General features: G+C 47.8%; 4 protein-coding genes across 4 annotated transcripts; all 4 read right to left on the bottom strand.

Annotated features, from left to right (window-relative positions):
- Positions 1-940: 940 nt before the first annotated feature.
- Positions 941-1,777, bottom strand: GGS25DRAFT_370653 (uncharacterized protein). The gene is made up of 2 exons (XM_049258183.1): positions 1,265-1,777; positions 941-1,161 (listed from the first exon to the last, which is right to left on the bottom strand). Exons 1-2 carry the CDS (start codon positions 1,656-1,658, stop codon positions 998-1,000), a joined length of 558 nt encoding a protein of 185 aa, XP_049114704.1. The 5' UTR covers positions 1,659-1,777; the 3' UTR covers positions 941-997.
- GGS25DRAFT_370690 (uncharacterized protein) lies at positions 1,778-3,159 on the bottom strand. Its single transcript, XM_049258185.1, has one exon. The coding sequence runs from the start codon at positions 2,715-2,717 to the stop codon at positions 1,806-1,808; it is 912 nt and encodes a 303-aa protein (XP_049114703.1). The 5' UTR covers positions 2,718-3,159; the 3' UTR covers positions 1,778-1,805.
- Positions 3,045-5,911, bottom strand: GGS25DRAFT_370673 (AMP-binding enzyme). Its single transcript, XM_049258184.1, has 6 exons — positions 5,437-5,911; positions 4,846-5,362; positions 4,605-4,768; positions 4,046-4,546; positions 3,892-3,981; positions 3,045-3,821 (listed from the first exon to the last, which is right to left on the bottom strand). Exons 1-6 carry the CDS (start codon positions 5,810-5,812, stop codon positions 3,373-3,375), a joined length of 2,097 nt encoding a protein of 698 aa, XP_049114702.1. The 5' UTR covers positions 5,813-5,911; the 3' UTR covers positions 3,045-3,372.
- A 1,279-nt stretch (positions 5,912-7,190) lies between these two features.
- On the bottom strand, positions 7,191-8,641 carry GGS25DRAFT_370618 (uncharacterized protein). Its single transcript, XM_049258182.1, has one exon. It carries the CDS (start codon positions 8,211-8,213, stop codon positions 7,329-7,331), a length of 885 nt encoding a protein of 294 aa, XP_049114701.1. The 5' UTR covers positions 8,214-8,641; the 3' UTR covers positions 7,191-7,328.
- Between the last annotated feature and the right edge of the window lie 10,874 nt (positions 8,642-19,515).

The following is a 19,515-nucleotide window of genomic DNA, read 5'->3' as shown; positions in this document are numbered from 1 at the left end:
ATTACCAAGATATGCATAGTTATTACCCAGGTAGACAGCCCCAAGAAACAAAACAAAACGTTAAACGTGGTTGGGTTTCAGTTTTGTTTCTTCTCAAAAGACAGAAAGCTTATTTACCTAGCAAATGTCGTACCTGAGATCACACAGTCAAATGCCATCTAACCTTAACTCTACATATACATGAAATGTTCTACTAGGTCCTTGGTAGTCCTTGGTAGTACGCTTCGTCCCAAGAAACCACAATCATCCTATCATCTCTACTACTACATACTATTGCAGAATCGACTTGCAACATTGCACTGATCTATCGCAACGTGACGGATGCGGGAGCGGGAGCAGCATATACTGGGGTTGGTTGCATCCGACGCAGCCGCCTTCACCACCCGTGGTTACTGGAGTCACTGGACAACGCTGGAGTTGGAAGACGGTACCTGCCTATCTGATCTTGCGACACCCAACATCTCTGCAGGGACACTGTTACGGTGGCAGTAGCTGCGTACGACGAGGCCACCCCTAAAAATACCAGCCTGCCCAGGTAGGTAGGTAAGGCCCTAGGTTAGGTTAGATATGATGCACATCTGGGCATGTGCCCGTTGACGTAAAGTATTGCGTGTAGCTAGAATGCCTATCAGCCGAGGTGTATCCAACCGTGGACCAAAATCCGTCGATCCTAGCTTTCGGCCCTACCGACGCATACACAAGATCGGATACATCGGCCAACGGGCGCAGCACAATCCGTCCTAAAAAACGGCCTCACCATGATGGCATTACTTGAAAATAAAATACCTAGTTGCACTGGCCTAAATGCCTGCTAAGTACACTAACATATACTAATAAGTAGGTGAAACATATATTTGTCTTCAAACGACTACGTGGATGGATATGTATCGGTATTGCCACCAGGCCAATGCCTAGATCGTCGATTTTCTATCTGGAGTCTATCTAAGGAGTTGAATGAACGTTGAAAGGCCTATACTATGTCTCATGCAATATCATTCTAACGGAAAGAATACCTCATTTCCCTCTTCACTTCCGCCGCAATCTCTAATGCTTCTTGTCTTGACTCGGAGAAGACATTGAAATAAGCCACAACCGTGTTTGCACCAGAACATGGGTGTGGGATTCGCTGACCCCTTTTAGCGAGGCAGCCGTAACGATTAACTATAAGATAACTAGCAGTTAGCAATCCCCTAGCTATAGGTAGTAGCTTGGCTAGTAGCAGGACGGAATCAAGCAAGAGTGTTAGATAGATAACATAGCTCACTATTCTTCCCTAGATCCGGCCTTCGGGCTAGCAGCTCTTCCCATATGTCATCCGAATCGAAGATCCCTTCGCAGGTCTGGTCAAACTCGGCGGGAATCAGGACCATGGCCCCGGTATGCTGGGCCCCCTTCGCGAACGGGCGAGAGAGCGACTTGGCCCTTTCCTTGTCGTCGATAGCCAGTGCGATCGCCACTCCAGAGTAATCAATCCCGTATACCGTTTCAATTATGCGACTAGCAGTCAGCCCTAGAGGCCGCGGGTTGATCTCCAGAACCCAGGGAACAGGGGGCGCGTTGGTTGTCGCCATACGGTCAGTTGGTCGTAAGTCCACAACCCCACCATCAACAGGACCGTATTCGACGGAAGATCGGTCCATCCGGGCCTCCACGTGCATGATGCCACTAGTGAACCCGAGTCGACGAGTGGTCACACCGATGGCCTCCTGGAGAATTTACAACTCCGAAGGTGGTAGTGCTGAGGGATGAACGAGATACGTCTCCAAGAAATTCCCCTGAGAGGTAGAAAAGTCTCCTGCTCGGTTCTAGTTGTCATCCCCTAATTTAGGGAAATCATCAGAGATCTCGCAAAAGAGTATCTCGTCATCAAGCAGCACAATATTGACGTCGACTTCGGGCCCGTCGCAGTATCTCTCCATGGTAAATGACTTGAAGAAGGTCTTGTGTATCATTTCAACGGCGCCATGGATTCCAGCAGCGTCATTTACCCGTACAACTCGTTCCGAGTTCAGCCCCAGCCGAGGCTTGAGGATCAAGGGATACGAGAGGGCTTCCCTCTCATCGAAACTCAGAGCCTCCTCGGCAGTGGAACCGCAAAAGGGCTTGCGGCCCTCGAAGAGGCCCAGCTGGTACTTGTCTATGGCAAATTCGTAGGACTCGGCTGGCTGGCATGGAAGACCGAGCTGTTGCGCTGCCCGGCTGACCGTGTCAAGGAATGGTTCCATGAAAGCAACGATTCCATCAACCTTTTTGCTATACGATTTGACAATGGCCACAATGTGGTCTGCCAAGTCATCCCCGGGAGGGTTCGACAACCAAGTGCCAGCCGGTAAGAACGCCTCGTACCAATGCGAGTACTCGCTTCGCTCGATCCAACAACCGGGCTTGTCGATGATAACCAGATCAGCTCCAAGTGCGCGGGCTGCATCACAAGCATAAGTCGTCCACGCCCCTGATGATGGGTCACGATAGCTGCACCCAATGAGCACGAAGCGCTTGCGACTGATTGGGCCAGGGACAACCCATGGTATCGACATCTTGTTCGCAAAGTCGGTCTCAAAACGCAGAGGGACCATGGGCTTGCTTGGTTCCAGTTTCAGATCATTTTCCAATTCTGAGTGCTGCAGTAGTATACCTCCGGCGGAGGAGCGGAACAGCTCAAGCAGGGAGATCGTTTCTAGACACAAAGCATCCCCAGTGAAATGTTGCAGTGGCATGGAGAAAGAAGCTACCTTGTCGACCGCGAAAGCGTCTGTGAGCCGAAGTGGGATGATGTCTGACCTGACGATCGTACCGCTAGACAAAGGGATGATAAGTCTCACGATCCTATTCCCGGATGACCTCGTGGCTTTTGGGGAGGTTAGGAGAAACTGAAAGGCCTCCTGTGAACCGAAAGCCTCGGCACCAACAAGCTTAGGCTTTTCCCCTGAGCCCCCAGAAAGCCAGACCTCATTGTCAGCTTAGAATGATTCTAACGGATAGGGGGCTCCCGCTACGGTACCTACGTACCTACGTAGACTACACCTTACTATGAGATTGGCAGACAACTTCAGGTATAGGGGGTGAAGATTATGACAACCCCAAAGACCTCATTTCGAAGGGGCCATGGGGGTTCGTTAACAAGTACCTAACTACAAGAAGTGGATAGCGAGTAGGGAAATCTCTAGAAATTAAATTTTAGGTGGTAAGTACCTAACCTCTAGGTAGGTAGGTATACGGTATTAAACATAGGCGTTCGCTAGCAGTCGCAATAGAAATGGCATTTTCTCCCTTTTACACCACGCGAGAGACGAAAAAAAAAATCAAAACCCTCCCAAGTAGTTGAAGTACTATCATCTTCAGTCTCGCCCAGAGGTGAGCAGTGTACCTAGCCTACAACTTCGCCCTCGTCTCGATAGCTTTGTGAACATCCCCTTTATGCTGAAAGTACTCGGCAACTTTCGCCCTCGCCACATCGATCACCGCCACATCCTCAATCGTAGCCGGGTACTGGACCTCGTTCTCCATCTCCCCGTGCACGGCGTTCTCGAGCAATTCTCTCAGCACCCTGCGCAGCGTCTTGCCCGACCGCGTCTTGGGGATCATCCCCTTGCCCTGTATTATGCCGCCCAGCGTGGCGATACCCCCGACCTGTTTCCGCACCCGGTTTTGGATCTCTTGTAATAGTGCCGAGTCGGGTACGGCTGAGGTGGGGTGTTCGGGCACGGAGAGGGTTATGAAGGCGAAGGGGAGCTGGCCCTTGAGAGAGTCGGGGATGCCGACTACACTGGCTTCGGCGACCAGAGGATGGCTGGTGATTGCTTGCTCGATGGAGCCTATTGCTTTTACGTCAATCTTGGAATGCTTACGATATACGTTATTAGTAAGGGGAAAGAGACCCAGCTTGCTTACCAGTCGAAAGACGGTGGCCCGCAGTATTTATCAAATCGTCGCTTCGGCTCATGATACTAATGTACCCCTGAGTATCTATCATTCCGGCGTCTGTAATAAATAGGGTTAGTAAAAAGCAACAGTCCTGTGCGTATGTAGGTATATAAAGACTCACCACCCGTATCAATCCACTTCCCAGTGAACCTCTTAAGGTAGCCATTATAAAACCTCTCCTCGTCTTTCCACAGCGTCGTGAATCCCGTCGGCGCAAGCGGGGTCGCCAGAACAATGTTGCCCATCTTCCCCCTCTTCACCTCGTTACCCTTATCATCTACCACCCTAACGTCGAACCCCGGCATCGGCTTTCCCGCACTCCCCGGCTTGATAGCCAACGGCTTGTAGCTATGGCTTTTGGCCTGCCGGGAGTCGACCGTGTAAGCGGCTAGACTGATCCCCGAGATGGGCGACCCGGATTCCGATGACCACCAGTTATCTACCACCGTGGCATTGGGGGCGCCGTATCGCCGTATAAGCTCCTGGTACATGGTGATGATCGAGGGCTCCGACCTCTCGCCAGCAAGGAACAGTGCCCTGAGGCTTTTCAGGCCGCCTTGCTCGCCTATCCGCTTAAGGGATTTGTTTTCGGGGTCGTCTCTTTTGATAGCTCGGAGAGCGGCTGCGAATCGTTAGTTGAAGGGACCAACCAGTACAGGTCTTGTTGAAAGTGCACTCACTGGGAGCTGTGGAAAGACTCGTCACTTTGTAGTCCTGCACGATGCGCCAGAAAGTCGAACTGTCAGGTGTTCCGACGGGCTTTCCTTCGAACAAGACCGTTGCTGCCCCGGCTAGGAGGGGGCCGTAAATTATAAAGGAGTGTCCAACGACCCAGCCGATATCACTTTGTCTAAGGTCAGCATTTATATCTAGGTACCCTAGTAGGTAGGTATGAAGACGAATTGGGGGTTCGATTCTCACCTAGCGGTAAATATCACATCCCCGGGCCCGTGAACACCGAACAAATAGCTTATGGAGAGGTGCAACCCAACCGCGTGGCCGCCTGCCTGGCGTACGACGCCCTTCGGCGTGCCCGTCGTTCCGCTCGTGTAGATGATGTAGATCTCATCGGTCGCCCCGACCGGCACACAATCGGCCTTCACGCCCCGTGCTCTGCAGCTGCGCACCATCTTGAACCAGTTGCGCTCGCCGCCCGCCTTGTCCAGCGGGTCCCACCGCAGCTCGTCCCGCTGCCAGACTATCACGCGGCCCGGCTTGTGGCGGGACAGCTGGATGGCCTCGGTGATGAACGGCTTGTACGCCATGGGCGGCTTGGCCCCATCGATCCCGCACGAGGCTGTGAGGATGGCGACGGGCTTGGACGCGTCGATGCGCTGGGCTAGGGAGGCGGCGGCGAAGCCGCCGAAGACGACGGCGTGGATTGCGCCGAGCCGGTTGATGGCGAGGATTCCGATCAGTGCGGCTGGGATCATTGGCACTACATATTGTTAGTTGGGTATGTCTGATGCTAGGTATACAAAAAAGCAGTGAAGAGGAAGGAGGGGGGCGTACTATAAACCAACACCACATCGCCCCTTTTAACCCCTTCTTCCCTCAGCGCACCAGCGGTGACCTCGACCTCGTCGAGCAGCTGCGCATACGTAATCGTCCTCTTCGTCTTCGTGACGGGGCTGTCGTAGAAGACGGCGGGCTGGCTGCCGTTGCCGGCCAGCACGTGGCGGTCCACGCAGTTGAAGCACGTCGATATCTCGCCGCCGGCAAACCACTCCCAGTGAGGGTGCTCGACCCCGCTGCCGAGCTTCCGCGTCGTCTGGGTCAGCACGGAGTCCGGCTTCTTGTACCAGTGCAGCTTTGAGGCCTGGGAAGCCCAGAATGCCTCTGGGTCCGCTAGCGAGCGCTGGTATACCTCGTCCTGTGGGTGGCTCATCGTGGTTGGTTTACCCCTGACCGCCCGTGTACAACCTTACTCTATATACCTAACTAGGTTAATTAGGTAGCATATATACTTCGTACTATGCAGTCACCTATATCAGACCCTTGCGAGGAGGAACTTTTATGTTTACTTGAAATTCGAGATAAGTATACCTACAATACTTGACATAAGCTAGGTAGGTATTGTAAGCCAATGTTTGGACGTGCATATAACTCGGCTTTCATTCTAGGACGAAAGGAGGCTTTGTTTAGTAAGACCGGTAATAACATGCCCCGTGGGGTAGGTACGCAACGGGGCACAAGCGCAGAATATCCCCAGTATTCACTAGCCCGAACTAGGCATAGCAGAGCTAGTACCCATAGCTAGGTGTGTGCGGGCATGGATGGGACTGACGACGAAGCTGAATTGTTGAGGCTGGCAAGATCAAAACATATGTATTATGTACTGGCGACGCAGAATGTAGTTATTAGTATGTATGTAGCTTACTAATGTAGCTGTTGTACGACGGTAAGGACGTTAAATCTAGTTAATAGAGTCTAAATCATGGTTGAATTATGTAACCTAGGTAGAAAGAAGCTACCTAACTTACAGTAGATACCTATAACAGTATCTATCTACTTAAGGTATAGTTACTAATACACCCTATGATACTACATATAGGTATCAACTTAAATGTTGTAATCACGATTAGCTTATACACAAGTCGTTACTACTAGTAGTACACGCTTTTGTATATCATTGCTAGTACCATATAAAGTACGGGATGTCGTCCAAATATAAAACTAAGGCTCACATACATGTACCTAGCCATTAAATTAAGTAACAAGCAGATGTGTTATGAGACGTCGAATTTGGCCCAAGGCTAGGCACTATGACGCAAATACCCAGACGGGATGCAGGTAATGTCTATCCTTGACATCGAATCGATTGGATAAGAATGGTAGGTGACCTTAGACATCTATGTATTCCAATGTAACTGTGATACCTACCTATACCGAGTAAAACTATCAACCAACAAGGTTACTTGGTAGGAAGATAGTTAACCTAGATAGATATCTGCATGTTACATAGGTATGTAGTAGAAATCGAAGCAGCTTATAACTAACGGGAAAATATACTACTACATACCTAGGTACCTGCCTACCTACTAAAGTAGGTATGATGTCGGTGCCTAAACCACGAAGATCATGGAACATGGTTTGTCCTGCACCAACAGAATTATACATGTAGGACATGTAGTAGGTAGCGACACGCCGCCTCTATGCATGAGGTGCCTATCTACCTGGTATGCAACAGCGAACCAGAAACGCCCAGGGACCGTCCCATGCCAGACCCCATGCCAATTAAATGCTTGATGCTTGATGTTTTATGCCGATGTGCTATGCGAAGTAACCAAACCCCATGTACTCTGTATCTTTTTGTAACGCAATGCTGTGCCGGAGCCTCCGAATGCAACCCGTTAAAATCGTGCCGTGTGCAAGCATCGTCGGCTCGTGAATCCCGAATAACTTCAGACTTGCCTGCCAGAGGGTGGTGGATGAGGCTCGTCTCGCTTCAAGACTTCCTTGGTATTCGAGTATAACCCGTATACGCTCTGCTGGCCTTTGTGGGCGACTTTTAGGTTGCTGAATCTCGCCTCCGGAAGCCGTTTGCCTGCCTTGATACTCTCGAGGATCCACTCGACGCCCACGAACTTCACCCCGCAACCGCGAACTTTTTGGATCTCCTTTTGCAACTTCCCTCCGGCCAGACCTCCGCCAGCCCCTCCAAATCCACTGGCCGGTCTGCCTAGGATTACATGGGTTACCTGCCGTCTTCCTAGATGGATAGAGGTCCTCGCGCCGTGCTCTGCCAGCGTATGCTTGAGCTTGTGGTCTGATATTAAGGGGTGAGTGCTGCCATTGACGTATACCACGACACCCTCTAATATTTTCCTGGGCTGGGCCCTCTCTGCCTCTTGCATCTCGTCCTCCGCCTTGCGCTGCGCCATCAGCTTCTCCTCGGAAGTCAAGCGGCCCTGATCTCCGGGCGCTGAAACGTTGGGGGAGGAGGATCTGCTCGCCTTCATAATGCCCGGCTTCGCCAACATGTCCATGACGGAGCATTTGGCGCGTGATCGCACCTCGGGTGTAACGAGAGCCTTCATCTTAGGATCCCAGTCTTTGGACCCGGCGCCCACGGTGTCTGATACTCGCTGGCCACCACTCAAACCCCCCTTGAACTGGCTCGCCAGCTTCATGTTCCGAGACTGGCGCCATCCTGTGCTTCTCCCGAGATGATTTTCGGCACGCTGATGACCGGTGGAAGACGAGTTCCAGGAATCAAATGCCTTGCTATATTTGGGCTCGGCAGCCCTCGATAGGGTTGATTTCGACGTGTTTGATGAGTGCGACATGGTGAATGATGCGAGAAGGATATTGATGCTAATGGATGCTACATTTACATCATGGTGCAAGGCAGATATGCCATGCGTGATGAGGGTTTATTTGTTGCACACGAGTTGGATTGTTTTCTTTTGTTTTCTTTATTAACTTTATTTTCTTTGGATCCATGGTATTTTTTTATGTTTTTATTTTTTGAATGAGACATCCATGAATGGAATGGAAATCTCCAATGGCCTATAACTTAGTCACCACAGCAATCAATTAATCCGACCGTTCATCTTTGCCGCTAACCAAACTCAAACTGAAGCTAACCGGCACTTATTACTACTACACATTATGCACTATATATGTACACTGTAAGTTGCAATTACTTCAAAAGGAGTAATATATTGTACTTAGCAGCTGCCCGGCAACACAACAGAAGACATGCCGGTAATGGCACGTGATGCTCCATTCATCCACATGCAAGTAAATGATGCATACTTAAGGTATAACTACATGTATGTAGGTGTATAGTTAATGCTAGGCATGCACATATTCGGCCTTCCTCGTATGTTAGACAATGCAATGCTAAGCCCACATACACTACCTACATACATGCGACATTAACACGGGAATATATCATCTACATATTATAAATCATTTCATCGAAAAAGAGTAAAATAAAAAATGAAAAAAGATGAAATGATATAAAATAAAAATAACCATCTTAAGACCATGTATAAGACTGCAAGATTCAATCTGCCAACAAGGGCATCATATCACGACATCTAATCTAACGGAGGCGCCGAGCTACGGGCCAATCGGGTCGCCTCGTTTCGAAACCAACCGCCCGAGCAAGGCCCTGTTTTGGCGCCCAGCGCGGGTTACAGTCGTAGGGATGGATTGATGTATTTACCAGGGCCTGCTGCCAGGACAAGAGAGAGGATGGAACCGTCAGATTTGACCATGTTTGACTTTTTTTTCTTTCTTGAAGGATTCCCCCAAGTCACGAGCGCGGCAAATCCGTCGTTGGTGGGCAAAAGGCAAGCAAGTGGGCTGGCAATTACCAGGCCTGGTCTGACCAGGTCTGGCCCGAGCCGAACCTTGACGAGAGAGAGGGAGAGAAATAACACATAACTACCTACCCATAACTAACTACCTAGGTTAGGCAGTTGAGTAGAAGAAATCACTTGGCCGTCTTTCGCGCGATGGGATCGGTCCCGGTTCGATTTCCTGTCCCCCGCACAATTTTCATGCAAGTAGCCCACCACATCTCCCGTCATCGTTTCCCATGCAACCCTCTGTCTCTTCCTGTTGCAGTTTTGGGTTATGAGAGAGGGTCGGGGGGGCGAAGGGGACCTAGTTAGTGCAGGCCCAGCTGAGCTGAGTGACGCTTGATGTAGCCCTTTTTTCAAAGCTCTAACCTAGTAACTATGGCATTAGCGAGCAAGTTGTTTTTTTTTTCTATGTATAGGAAGCCCTGGAGGTCGATGCACATCATTGGACTAAGGGGCGTTTCGGTGGCCGTGGTTCGAATGATTTTTGACACACCAACGGTCAAGCGATTGCTGATAGCTCATATTTTATTGTCATTGTTAAATCGGAGGCTGATGAGACACCCCCGACTGTCATCTGCAATGGCGGGCAGCCCACAGACGGGAGTTCCCTCCTTGCCTCTCACATTACTTACATTACATACATACATATATACATACATACAGTACTTCGTACATACATGTACTATGTGCGTGTATGTGCGTATGTGTGCGTATGTATGTATGTATGTACATATGTATGTACATGCCGAATCTTTAGCCCTAGCAGGACCGTTGATTACTGCTTACGGGCTTGGATCGAGGCTGCGATCCTTTAGGAGCTATGACCTATGGCACCTACCTAACCTACCTGCCTACATTGTGCAATCTAGGCCATGTAGGCTTGGTCGTTGCGCTGCTGGGCCCCATGCTAGGCGTTCATGCAGCCTAGCGATTGGGCCCGCCCCTCGTTCTTTGATTCTATCTTGCAATGGCCCATGGGATGTTGTATCATGTACAGTTATTTTGCTGCTGCTGCTGCTGCTGCTTATCCACCACCCTTTCCCAGGGTCACAATGGGATGGGGTGACATGGTTCTACGCTATCGAGTCGGGTTGCATTCCCGACCCGTGCCTCCTCTCTTCTGTGCAGCCGCAGCGTTTTTATGTTTTACCGGCATGAACAATTGCCACCCTTGAAATACTCTTTGACGAGTTTTTTTGCTCTCTTTTTTTTATAATTATTTTTTTTTAAAAAAAAAAATAAAAAACCTCGCCCGGCTACGTTGCAGCGGCCTTCCTGTTGGGTCGTGGTCAATTGTCTGGGAATGTTTTAGAGAAATTGCGTTTGTGTGTGCCTGGCCATTGGCTGACAAAAAAAAAACATCTGGTTAGTTATAGAGAGAAGTCTCTTGGTTGCTTAAAGTGGCTAGGATATTCGAGCCACGATGGGCTTGCCTAAACTCGAACCGAGCCCGGCTGCGTTGCGATCCGGAGTTATCGCTGGCCCCCTCAAGATATACTGTACATTACATATGTAGAACCGTTGATTTCACTTCATAATAGGTACCTACCTTTAGTTACAGTAATCAGTCATCGATCCTTAGCGTCGTTGAACCCCTTCCCCCCCAGTCAGGACTTGTCGATCTTTTCGGCCTGTTTGGTAAATTTAGCAATTGTCGTTCGGGGTTGAAGCGGGCACCCCGGACACCGGGGTCTGACGATTGCCCCGCTATACCTCGGCTCCCTTACATACATAGTATGAGCTCCATCACGAAGTTGCTGGGGCTACTAATTACTGTAGGTATGTAAAAGAACAACTCCTGATGAGCTTGTGAGGTCACGAACACTATGTAGAACACCATACGGGTTGTGTGGGGGGTCGACGCTCTCCACACAAGCCCATGGGGGACAGGAATTTGTTTCGATATGGACATGGGGTAGGCGGGAATATCGAGTCGAGGCCCGCCCCCTTCAAATAATCATCGTCAAGGGAGCACGTATGATACATATCTGCGCACAAGAAAAAAAATGTATAATGGACAGGCATCAGGAGATTATCACTAGCCTCTACCTGCCTACATATGCGGATCATACTTGCTTCTGCTTCCTGCTTGGCTAGCACTGCCTACTACGCCGTACTGGTGTTGCGGCGGCAGCGGGGACGGATGCTCCTCACGCGTGCCCGCTTGCTTGCTTTGCTTGCTATGTATATGTAGGCAGCTGCCTACTGTACCTGTTATACATGTTATACCTGTTACGTGGGGTGGCTGAGAAGCTGTAATAAGTAGGTAGGTAATATATAGCAGGAGAGGGGGGAAAGGGAAAATGTAGGTACACTATGTTTGTACTTGGCTGTTATGTATTTGACCATTACCATAGTAAAAGAAGAGGATGAATCGCTTCCATTTCACGAAAAAGAGAGGCCGTGGCAACAACCTCGAATGGCTAACGGACACGGGGCAAACCAAAGAGGACCTTCCCGCCATACGACGACGATCTCTGTCCCCATGTAACGTGGGCCGAAAGTGCGGGCTTTTACCTTATCGAATTTCTTCGGCTGTGATCCGCAACCTTTCATATTCTTTATTCCTTTTGATAACTAGTTTCCAGCCGATATGGATATGGATTTTCCAGACGTCAGCATGGTAGGCATGTATGTAGTGTAGGTAGGTAAGCATCCAAGGAAGAGCATGGGGAAAAAGAAGGGGCGTTGTCATCAAATGTATGTAGGTACATGGCAATGACAGTAGCAGCGGTCGCGGTTGTGGTAGCGATTGCTTGTCACCATCCCCCCTGTTCATCTTTCCCGCTAGATATGTAAGTGCGGTTATGTGCTGTAGTCGCACCATGCCGCGCCGTACATACATCCCTAGCATGCCTACCTAGTGTGTATGTATGTGGACTACGGTATTGTGCATACATAGGTAGGTATAATGTTACGTACACCCACGATACCTTATTATCTGTGCGGCCATCTGCGGTCCAGTAGGTGACTGGAAGTCAACCTTAACTGCTATAGTAGGTATTTAGGTAGACATACCGCACAGGGTATGGTCCACGGTGCATGCACGATGTAAGATTGATTTTCAGATCAACGGTGGCCCTATCTTAGATAGTTTATTCATACCTACTAGGTAGGTATGTACTAGGTATCACTCGTGCAGCATACATATACCTACATACATCTTTACCTACCTACCTGCCTACCTACCTACCTAGGTACATACATACATATATGCCTACAATCTGTAACGCACAAGAGTTATGCCCGATGACATTGCGACGCTGGCTACTTAGAGTTAGGTTGGATAGATGGAGAGTTGGATAAGAATAGAGCATGTATGGAATCTTCGAAAACTTGCTAGCCATTCATGATACCTAGGTAAGTACCTAACTACCTAATTATTGATAGCCATAAGAGAAAGAGGTACGCAGGGCTGCGGGAGGGGATCTGCAGTACCCAAGTATCTAAAGTAGAACCCGCCGCCGTATCCATCCCTCGTATCGTACGGTGCCTTAGTTATGTTACACGTAACGGAGGTTTAGATTTAGATACTATTATGTATGTACCTAGGAAGGTAGGTAAGTAAAGTAGTTAGGGAGGATATTCTAAAGTTCCTGGGTCCGTCGCTCCTGTGACCGCCGCGTGTCAATTTCTTTTCTGGAGATGGAGAGGATATGCTTGTGAGTAAGGAAGGAACAAGAAAGGCAGGTTGAAGCCGACTGGAGGGGGAATAAAACAAATGTAGGCAGGTAGGTAACTCTTCTAGGTCTAAGCTCGCAGACCGATGAGCCGCTCGGAAAACCTTGGTGGGCCGGCCCTAATCAAGTCACACCGGTCAAGAGACTTGCAAGAGACTAAGTAAGACCTTGCTTACTTGATTTCAAAAAAGTTGCTTGCTTGCCTGCTTGCTTCAAAGAGAAACGAAAAAAAGACTCGAGATTATTTGCTACAAACCAGCCACCGCCACGTGAAAGCCATGATGATAAGACAAATTGTGGTTGTATCCATGATGTACAAAGGCACACACCCGAGAGACAAGGGGGGGGAGGGAGAGCATTAAAAAAAAAAAAAAAAAAAAAAAAAGGTTCTCCAAACTGCGCCGTGGTCTGGATGATGGTACAAGGTAGGTAATGAATCAGAAAAAGTCCCGTAATCGCCCAAAAATTCCCAAAAAATCCGTAAGAGGTAGGAAAGATAGCGAAACCAATAGCCGGCGATCATCGGGCAAGCGCGAAGAAAGCATCGGCAAGGATTTGCAAGCCCGACAAGGGTCTCTGAGGGTACTTTACTACATGATTGTACATAACGGTTTAACCTAGGCAGCTAGGTAGTATGTAGAATGAGGGGAGGAGGAGGTTGAGGGAAAGGGTGGTCAGGGGGGGTGTTTGGTTAAGATCTGAAAATGGGCATGGTCTTCCTGGCGAAAAAGCGGTGAGAAACATGGCTAGTAACGAACAACCATGAGCTAGAGAGCCTATCATTTTGTGGAGTGTTGGAAATACTTCTCGTACGGTGTAGCAATGTAGCAAGCCAACCACCTACCTATTCTTTCATAGGACGAACAAGCTCGAATATAGTGCACGTTGACCTTTGAGCTGACTATCTAAATTGGGGAAACTAGATAGAAACTGGAGGTCATTGTTAGATTTTCAGTAACCTACTAAGGTACCTTGATTATACATAGTACGATGGCAAGTTGGTAGTTGGTGCAAGTCGTAAGCCGTTTATGGCAAATAGCGTTTTCTATCTGGCTTCTCCATTGGCATACTTTCTTCCATGTTCGATCATGGAGTAGCTAACATAGGTGGGTGTTAAGAGCAACTACCATGTACATATTTCATACACCTAATCAATGACATGATCACGGAATAAAGTCCATGAGAATCGAGATGGTTTTGCTAAAGGCAATGCCGTATAGTAGCCCACGTTTTACTTCCTCATTGGTCCAACGAATAGCCGAACTAAGAGAACACGGTATAGTTGACCCGAGTCGATGAGGCTTCGGTTTCGGTGTGCTAGGAGCTCATGAGCTCATGTATAATACGATGTGCTAAGCGGTGCACCAGTATTTCTTCGTCTTATGAGCTTCACGTCTAGTCCTAATGAGCTTCGTGGCTCTCGACTTGGCTATACTTGGGTAAGCCGTTCAGCTTACTTTGGATCAGACGATGTAAATGGCTTGCTTTCCTCTTCACGACAACAGAACTAGCAAGCCAAGCTAATGGACCGTTCTTGGGACACTTGAGCTAAGTAAGTAAGTATAAGCTCTATTAGTATAGTTTGGCAAGGCATTCTTCTACTACATGTATAGCATGCTATAGTGTAAAACGCAGATAGCGAACCTTGGAATATACTCAAGTCCCATAATATGAGATGAAGTCCCCCAAAGGAGTTGGATAGTATGAAGGCCAGCTTGCCTCTTCTCTCCCCGCCCCCTTTTTGATTCCCCTCAAAATGGGGGATATCCATATGTATTATGGGTAACATTGAAGGCTCTTATGTATCATACCTAGATGTATAATCCAGCACATCAAATATCTACCCGGTACATTCATGTAAAAGTAAGGGTTAATTTACCTAATTTACCTTTATTGAATATAAAATATATGTGAAGATAAAACTGTAGCCTTCTCTACACATGTGGCAGTTTCGGTGACTTTACTGGCGTCTGTTTAGTTTAGTTTGTCATTCTTGAAATGATTCCCTTCCCCCCTCACAGTTGAAGTATAATGGTGGTGCTTGTCGACGTGGACTTGCTTGATTGGACGCAAAAAGACGGTGGGGAGGGCCTGGGTCAAAGACGGTGGGAGGGTCGCAAAAGGGGGCTTGCGCAACACGAAGCCAATATTCCAATCTGTTTTTTCAAAATTCCTTTTCTTGATGTGACGACGTAAAATCCTTTTGAGCAGCTAGATAATAATGGCAAAGGACTCCAAGTGCCGATAGCACCGACAAGATTCTAGACGCTCACATGACTGTCAGAGTTAAATCACGATTTGAGCTTACTTGGCTGGTCTTCGCCGTTGTCTTGATCATACTATGTAGGTTAGTTAATAAATCATAATGGGATGACATTCATCTTGCGTAGTTCACGTGCCTGACCCTCATACTGTACGAGTCACTTCGAACCATTGAAGGATGTACATACGTATGTAGATGGCGTTGCGGGAAGAATAGGATGTTTGCTTGTTGGAGGAAGTATGCGTCGTTAGCTCGTGACGGGGTTTTGGGATTGGAACGGGCTAGAGACCCAATTCCCACGGCTTCGGAACGGCCGCCGTCTGGCCGCAAGGTGTTACATATGTAGGAAGCAAGTTATGAGTTGTACTGGCGGAACTTTCTAGGGATCGTGGTAATAGGAGATATGAATCACCGATGTAGGCGAGTCAAGAGGTTACAAGAAACCAAGGTAACAGCTCAGTGGAACGCCTTCGCACTTCCGAGTCCCAGGGAAAAGTCGAACGAGCGATGCTACTACCTACATACTACTACGTACAGTACCGTAAATACATACCTACATACCTACATGCCTACAGATGTACATACATACTAGGCAGGCAGATATGTATGTACTATGTAGCACCTTGGATTCTTCGCATGGTGCAAAGGGAATTTGGGGGTTCCTCCATCGACAGCATGGGGTAGCATGCGCTTGATTGGGTACATCGCAGATGTGAGATATGCATAGCCGCTGCCCGCTGTGCGTTAGACTGCTTCTGGGTTATGCAAGTGCTTCAGCCATCTTGAAGGGCTCCCCTGTCATCTTACGAAACTTCCATGAGCCTTTTCCAACGACGACCCTTTCCGGAGGAATGTCAACTTCCCCCGTGTGAAGGCCGATGAAGATGGCTCAAGAGCTTATCAAATGAAAAGTGGCCGGGGCTGAAGTGTTTGGGTTTGTCTTTTACGAATTGAATCGTCGTGACGCGTCCTTCGAATATAGAAATGCAATATGACAAGTGTAAGCGAGGCCTTGAACCTAATTACCTACCCATAAGGTACGTAGGTAGGCAACTTAAACACTCCCAATGCATCTTGCTGTCCTGACGTTCGATTCAAACATGAGCCAACTATGCAAGTCCAACTCATAGGGCTTATCAGTATGAATTGGGAATAAAGTCGAACTAACTAGCCTAGCCGCGGCTACTTCTGGACACTGGACACGAGATACAGGACACGAAATATAAGCTCCCCTGCACGTAGAAGCTTGGTGTATTATAGAAAATCGGTGGCGTGTGACTGATGTTGGGCGTTATCGAAAGAATGTTTGTCGAATGAGGGCATTTGTCGCTTCCAGGCTGTTTTTAACTGCGATGAATTTCCTTCCCTACCGTGTTTAGGACTGTATTCTAGTTTTCAAACCGACTGTGGCGAGCCAGGAAGCCGTATTTAAAGGATGCGCATACTGGGATCGTAGTCTACATACCTACTATTATGTATGTGTTTAGACTGGGGGATTGACGTGATGCCACATGCCGTACTTCTGTCATATTATTGGGGAATGGATGAATGCCATGCATGGCATGGCATGGACATGAGCATGGCACAGCATTGCAGTGAGTTTTGAGGCTCTCTTTCACAGCATACTGTTACCTTATTATGTATCCACAGTAAGCCACTCAGTTGGGAATCAACCCGACGGTAACGATAGCACGAGATTCATGTGCCTCTAGTTGCTTAGAAAGAAAAGGAAGAGGAGGTTGGAAGGGGGATCGACAAGAACAAAAAACTGCATGGAATTGATACGACCACGTCCTATGATCACCTCTTAGTGTAGGCCGTGAACCCCCAAGCCATTGACTTATGAAGATGGAGCTACATGTAGGTAGTTAATCCACTTCCCAAGACTCTGACGGTCCTCCAGAAATAGGTACCCATAACTACTCGGTATCCAGCGACGTGGATTTTGGCTTCCGTTGCCCTGCGTCGATCGGTTGGCGCACGGAAGTACGTGCAGCTTGACACGAAGCAACAAATGTAGGTACCGTATTGCTTAGTTAAAAGATCGTCTCATCGTCGCGGAGCATTCTAATCTCGTCAGATGAGCGGACATTTGGATGGCCAATCCAGTCTTCCACGGCGGCCACTCGTAAGTTGCGAATTCAAGTACATGCCTGCCTAAGGTTAGTAGGTAATGGGTAATTAAGTAGGTAGTCGGCAGTCTTTCAAGCCATACAGTATCATGCTCTAATAGAATGGTCAGACTGAAACAAGACCCTGGAAATTATTAGACAAGGCGGCCATGTGGCTGACCGCGAATCAATCTAGGGCTAGCTCGAGATCTACTAGCATTTCCTCGACCATTCGAGCATTTGATGGTCATTGGTCTGCCTTGTAGCCAGTAAGCTTAGGCCACGAAAGAGGTACGAGACTAAAAAAGTTGCTGACCCGGCCACGCTGTCAAAGCCAGCCCTTGAGGACAGGGTGATGACTGTTTAGTTCGTGATTGGTAGGCTACGCCAATGCCGGGACGTTCCTCTGATTATGCCCCATGTACGTATGGATGCTTACTTGATAGATAGGATAGCTTCTGTTCCCTGACTGGTCATGTTCAAAACGTGGTGAACCTTTTTGTCAATCAAGAGACCACATATGGCTTGATATCTAGACTCGTCTAACCTATATGATTATTATACATACATAGTATGTGTAAGTGAGGTTCGGTACCAGGTGTTGTTGTCTTTGTTACCCAGAATTAAATCCCAAGTCACCGGAGTTTGCCGCTATTCCAATAAGAGACGGATACATTAAGATCCGATTAAGGGATCGTCGTTCTGATTTTAGCGAGCTACAACACCTCAAACCAGTACCAGCTTTTGCTGGTGACTGGATGAGCTGTGCCACGCTGGAGCGGAGTAGAATATCAATGGTAAAGACAGTGAAACCAACTGTATTGTATTGTACCTACATAGTAGTTATAACTAGGTAGCTATATGTAGGTACCTGTGTATGTGTATGTATGTATGTATGTAGGTATGCTGATATGTACATATGTATGTACGATATATACATAGTTCTTACTGCCTACATATGTAGTGCCTAGGTACAGGTATGTGGTATGTATAATGTAGGTAGGTAGCTGGTTGGTTGTGAATATCATGTGTGTGTAGCTATTTACATGCCATGTCGATAGGTAATAGGTAGCTATCGTGGAGAGGCACAGAATACCTACATACTGTACATGCCTATATGCCGAGTTGAAGCTCCAGCCTCCAGATGTCATACATACTATGTAGGTACATACATATAGCATGCAAAAGGTAGGTATAGTAGTATGTTAAACCAGGATAAGCATGCAGAAGACGGGCTTGGCAATTCTTAGTATGGATTTTAGGTTATGTAAAGTAAGATGGGTTGGATTATCTTGGATAGCTGTTGAGACTGTGCTCGTTGCTTATTCGTAGCTTGTTTAAATAGCTTACATAGTAATGGACGGCATGTTGAGATATCGCGGAATCTTGCATTGGGATACGTAAGTGCAACCTATACCACAATCTACATACTAGGTAGGTATGTATTGTACATATATGTAGTAGAGAAGCTATAGAAAACTGCATACCATGTACATATAGCCCATATGTATGCCCATTGCCAATATGTATATCCCTCTTAGTCTCCTGCAAACCCCACCACCAAGAGCCCGGCCTCCCGTCTTACATCTTACATGCAAACGTAGTGCTACATACATATAGTATGTACATACATACATACATACATACCTACATACATAGTACTACATGCTACTCACTTTACCTCAAGTGCTCCTACATGATATATTCTACACACACGTCATATGCTTTTCTAGTCTCGGATTCCCTATATGTAGAAAGGAAAATCTAGACCTTTGAATCATGGCATCCATGTGGTTCAATTTAGCTGACAGTTGAAATGTTAACATAAGAAACATAGATGTAGATTCAAATACCTACCTATGTAGGTACAGTACTACGTAAAAGCACCTGGGTAAGTACATACGTTCCTGCCTAGTAGTAATTATGTACTCTTGCTGAACAAAGAGGATCCATTCAATTTCAATGTTGAATTCCAGGTAGCAGCTCACGCGAGGAAGCTAAGCTGCATGCAGTGTACCTTACAGCACGACCACCGCTCTATCAGACGAGCTCCTAGCTCGGCTTTAGCTGATGAAAGGCTATGGTGAGGGGCACTAGGCTGATTGGTATGCCCTCTCTACGAAGCATTGAGATCTCTCGTTGCTTTCTGCTTGTTACAAGATTGCAAGTGCCTATCGATACGTACATATATGTACATATATGTACATATGTAGATTTAT

This window comes from Hypoxylon fragiforme (assembly GCF_022984875.1).
Source record: "Hypoxylon fragiforme strain CBS 206.31 chromosome Unknown GGS25scaffold_7, whole genome shotgun sequence".
NCBI classification, from domain to species: domain Eukaryota; kingdom Fungi; phylum Ascomycota; class Sordariomycetes; order Xylariales; family Hypoxylaceae; genus Hypoxylon; species Hypoxylon fragiforme.
Note: the sequence above shows the minus strand (reverse complement) of the source record. Positions and strands in the feature narration are given on the sequence as shown.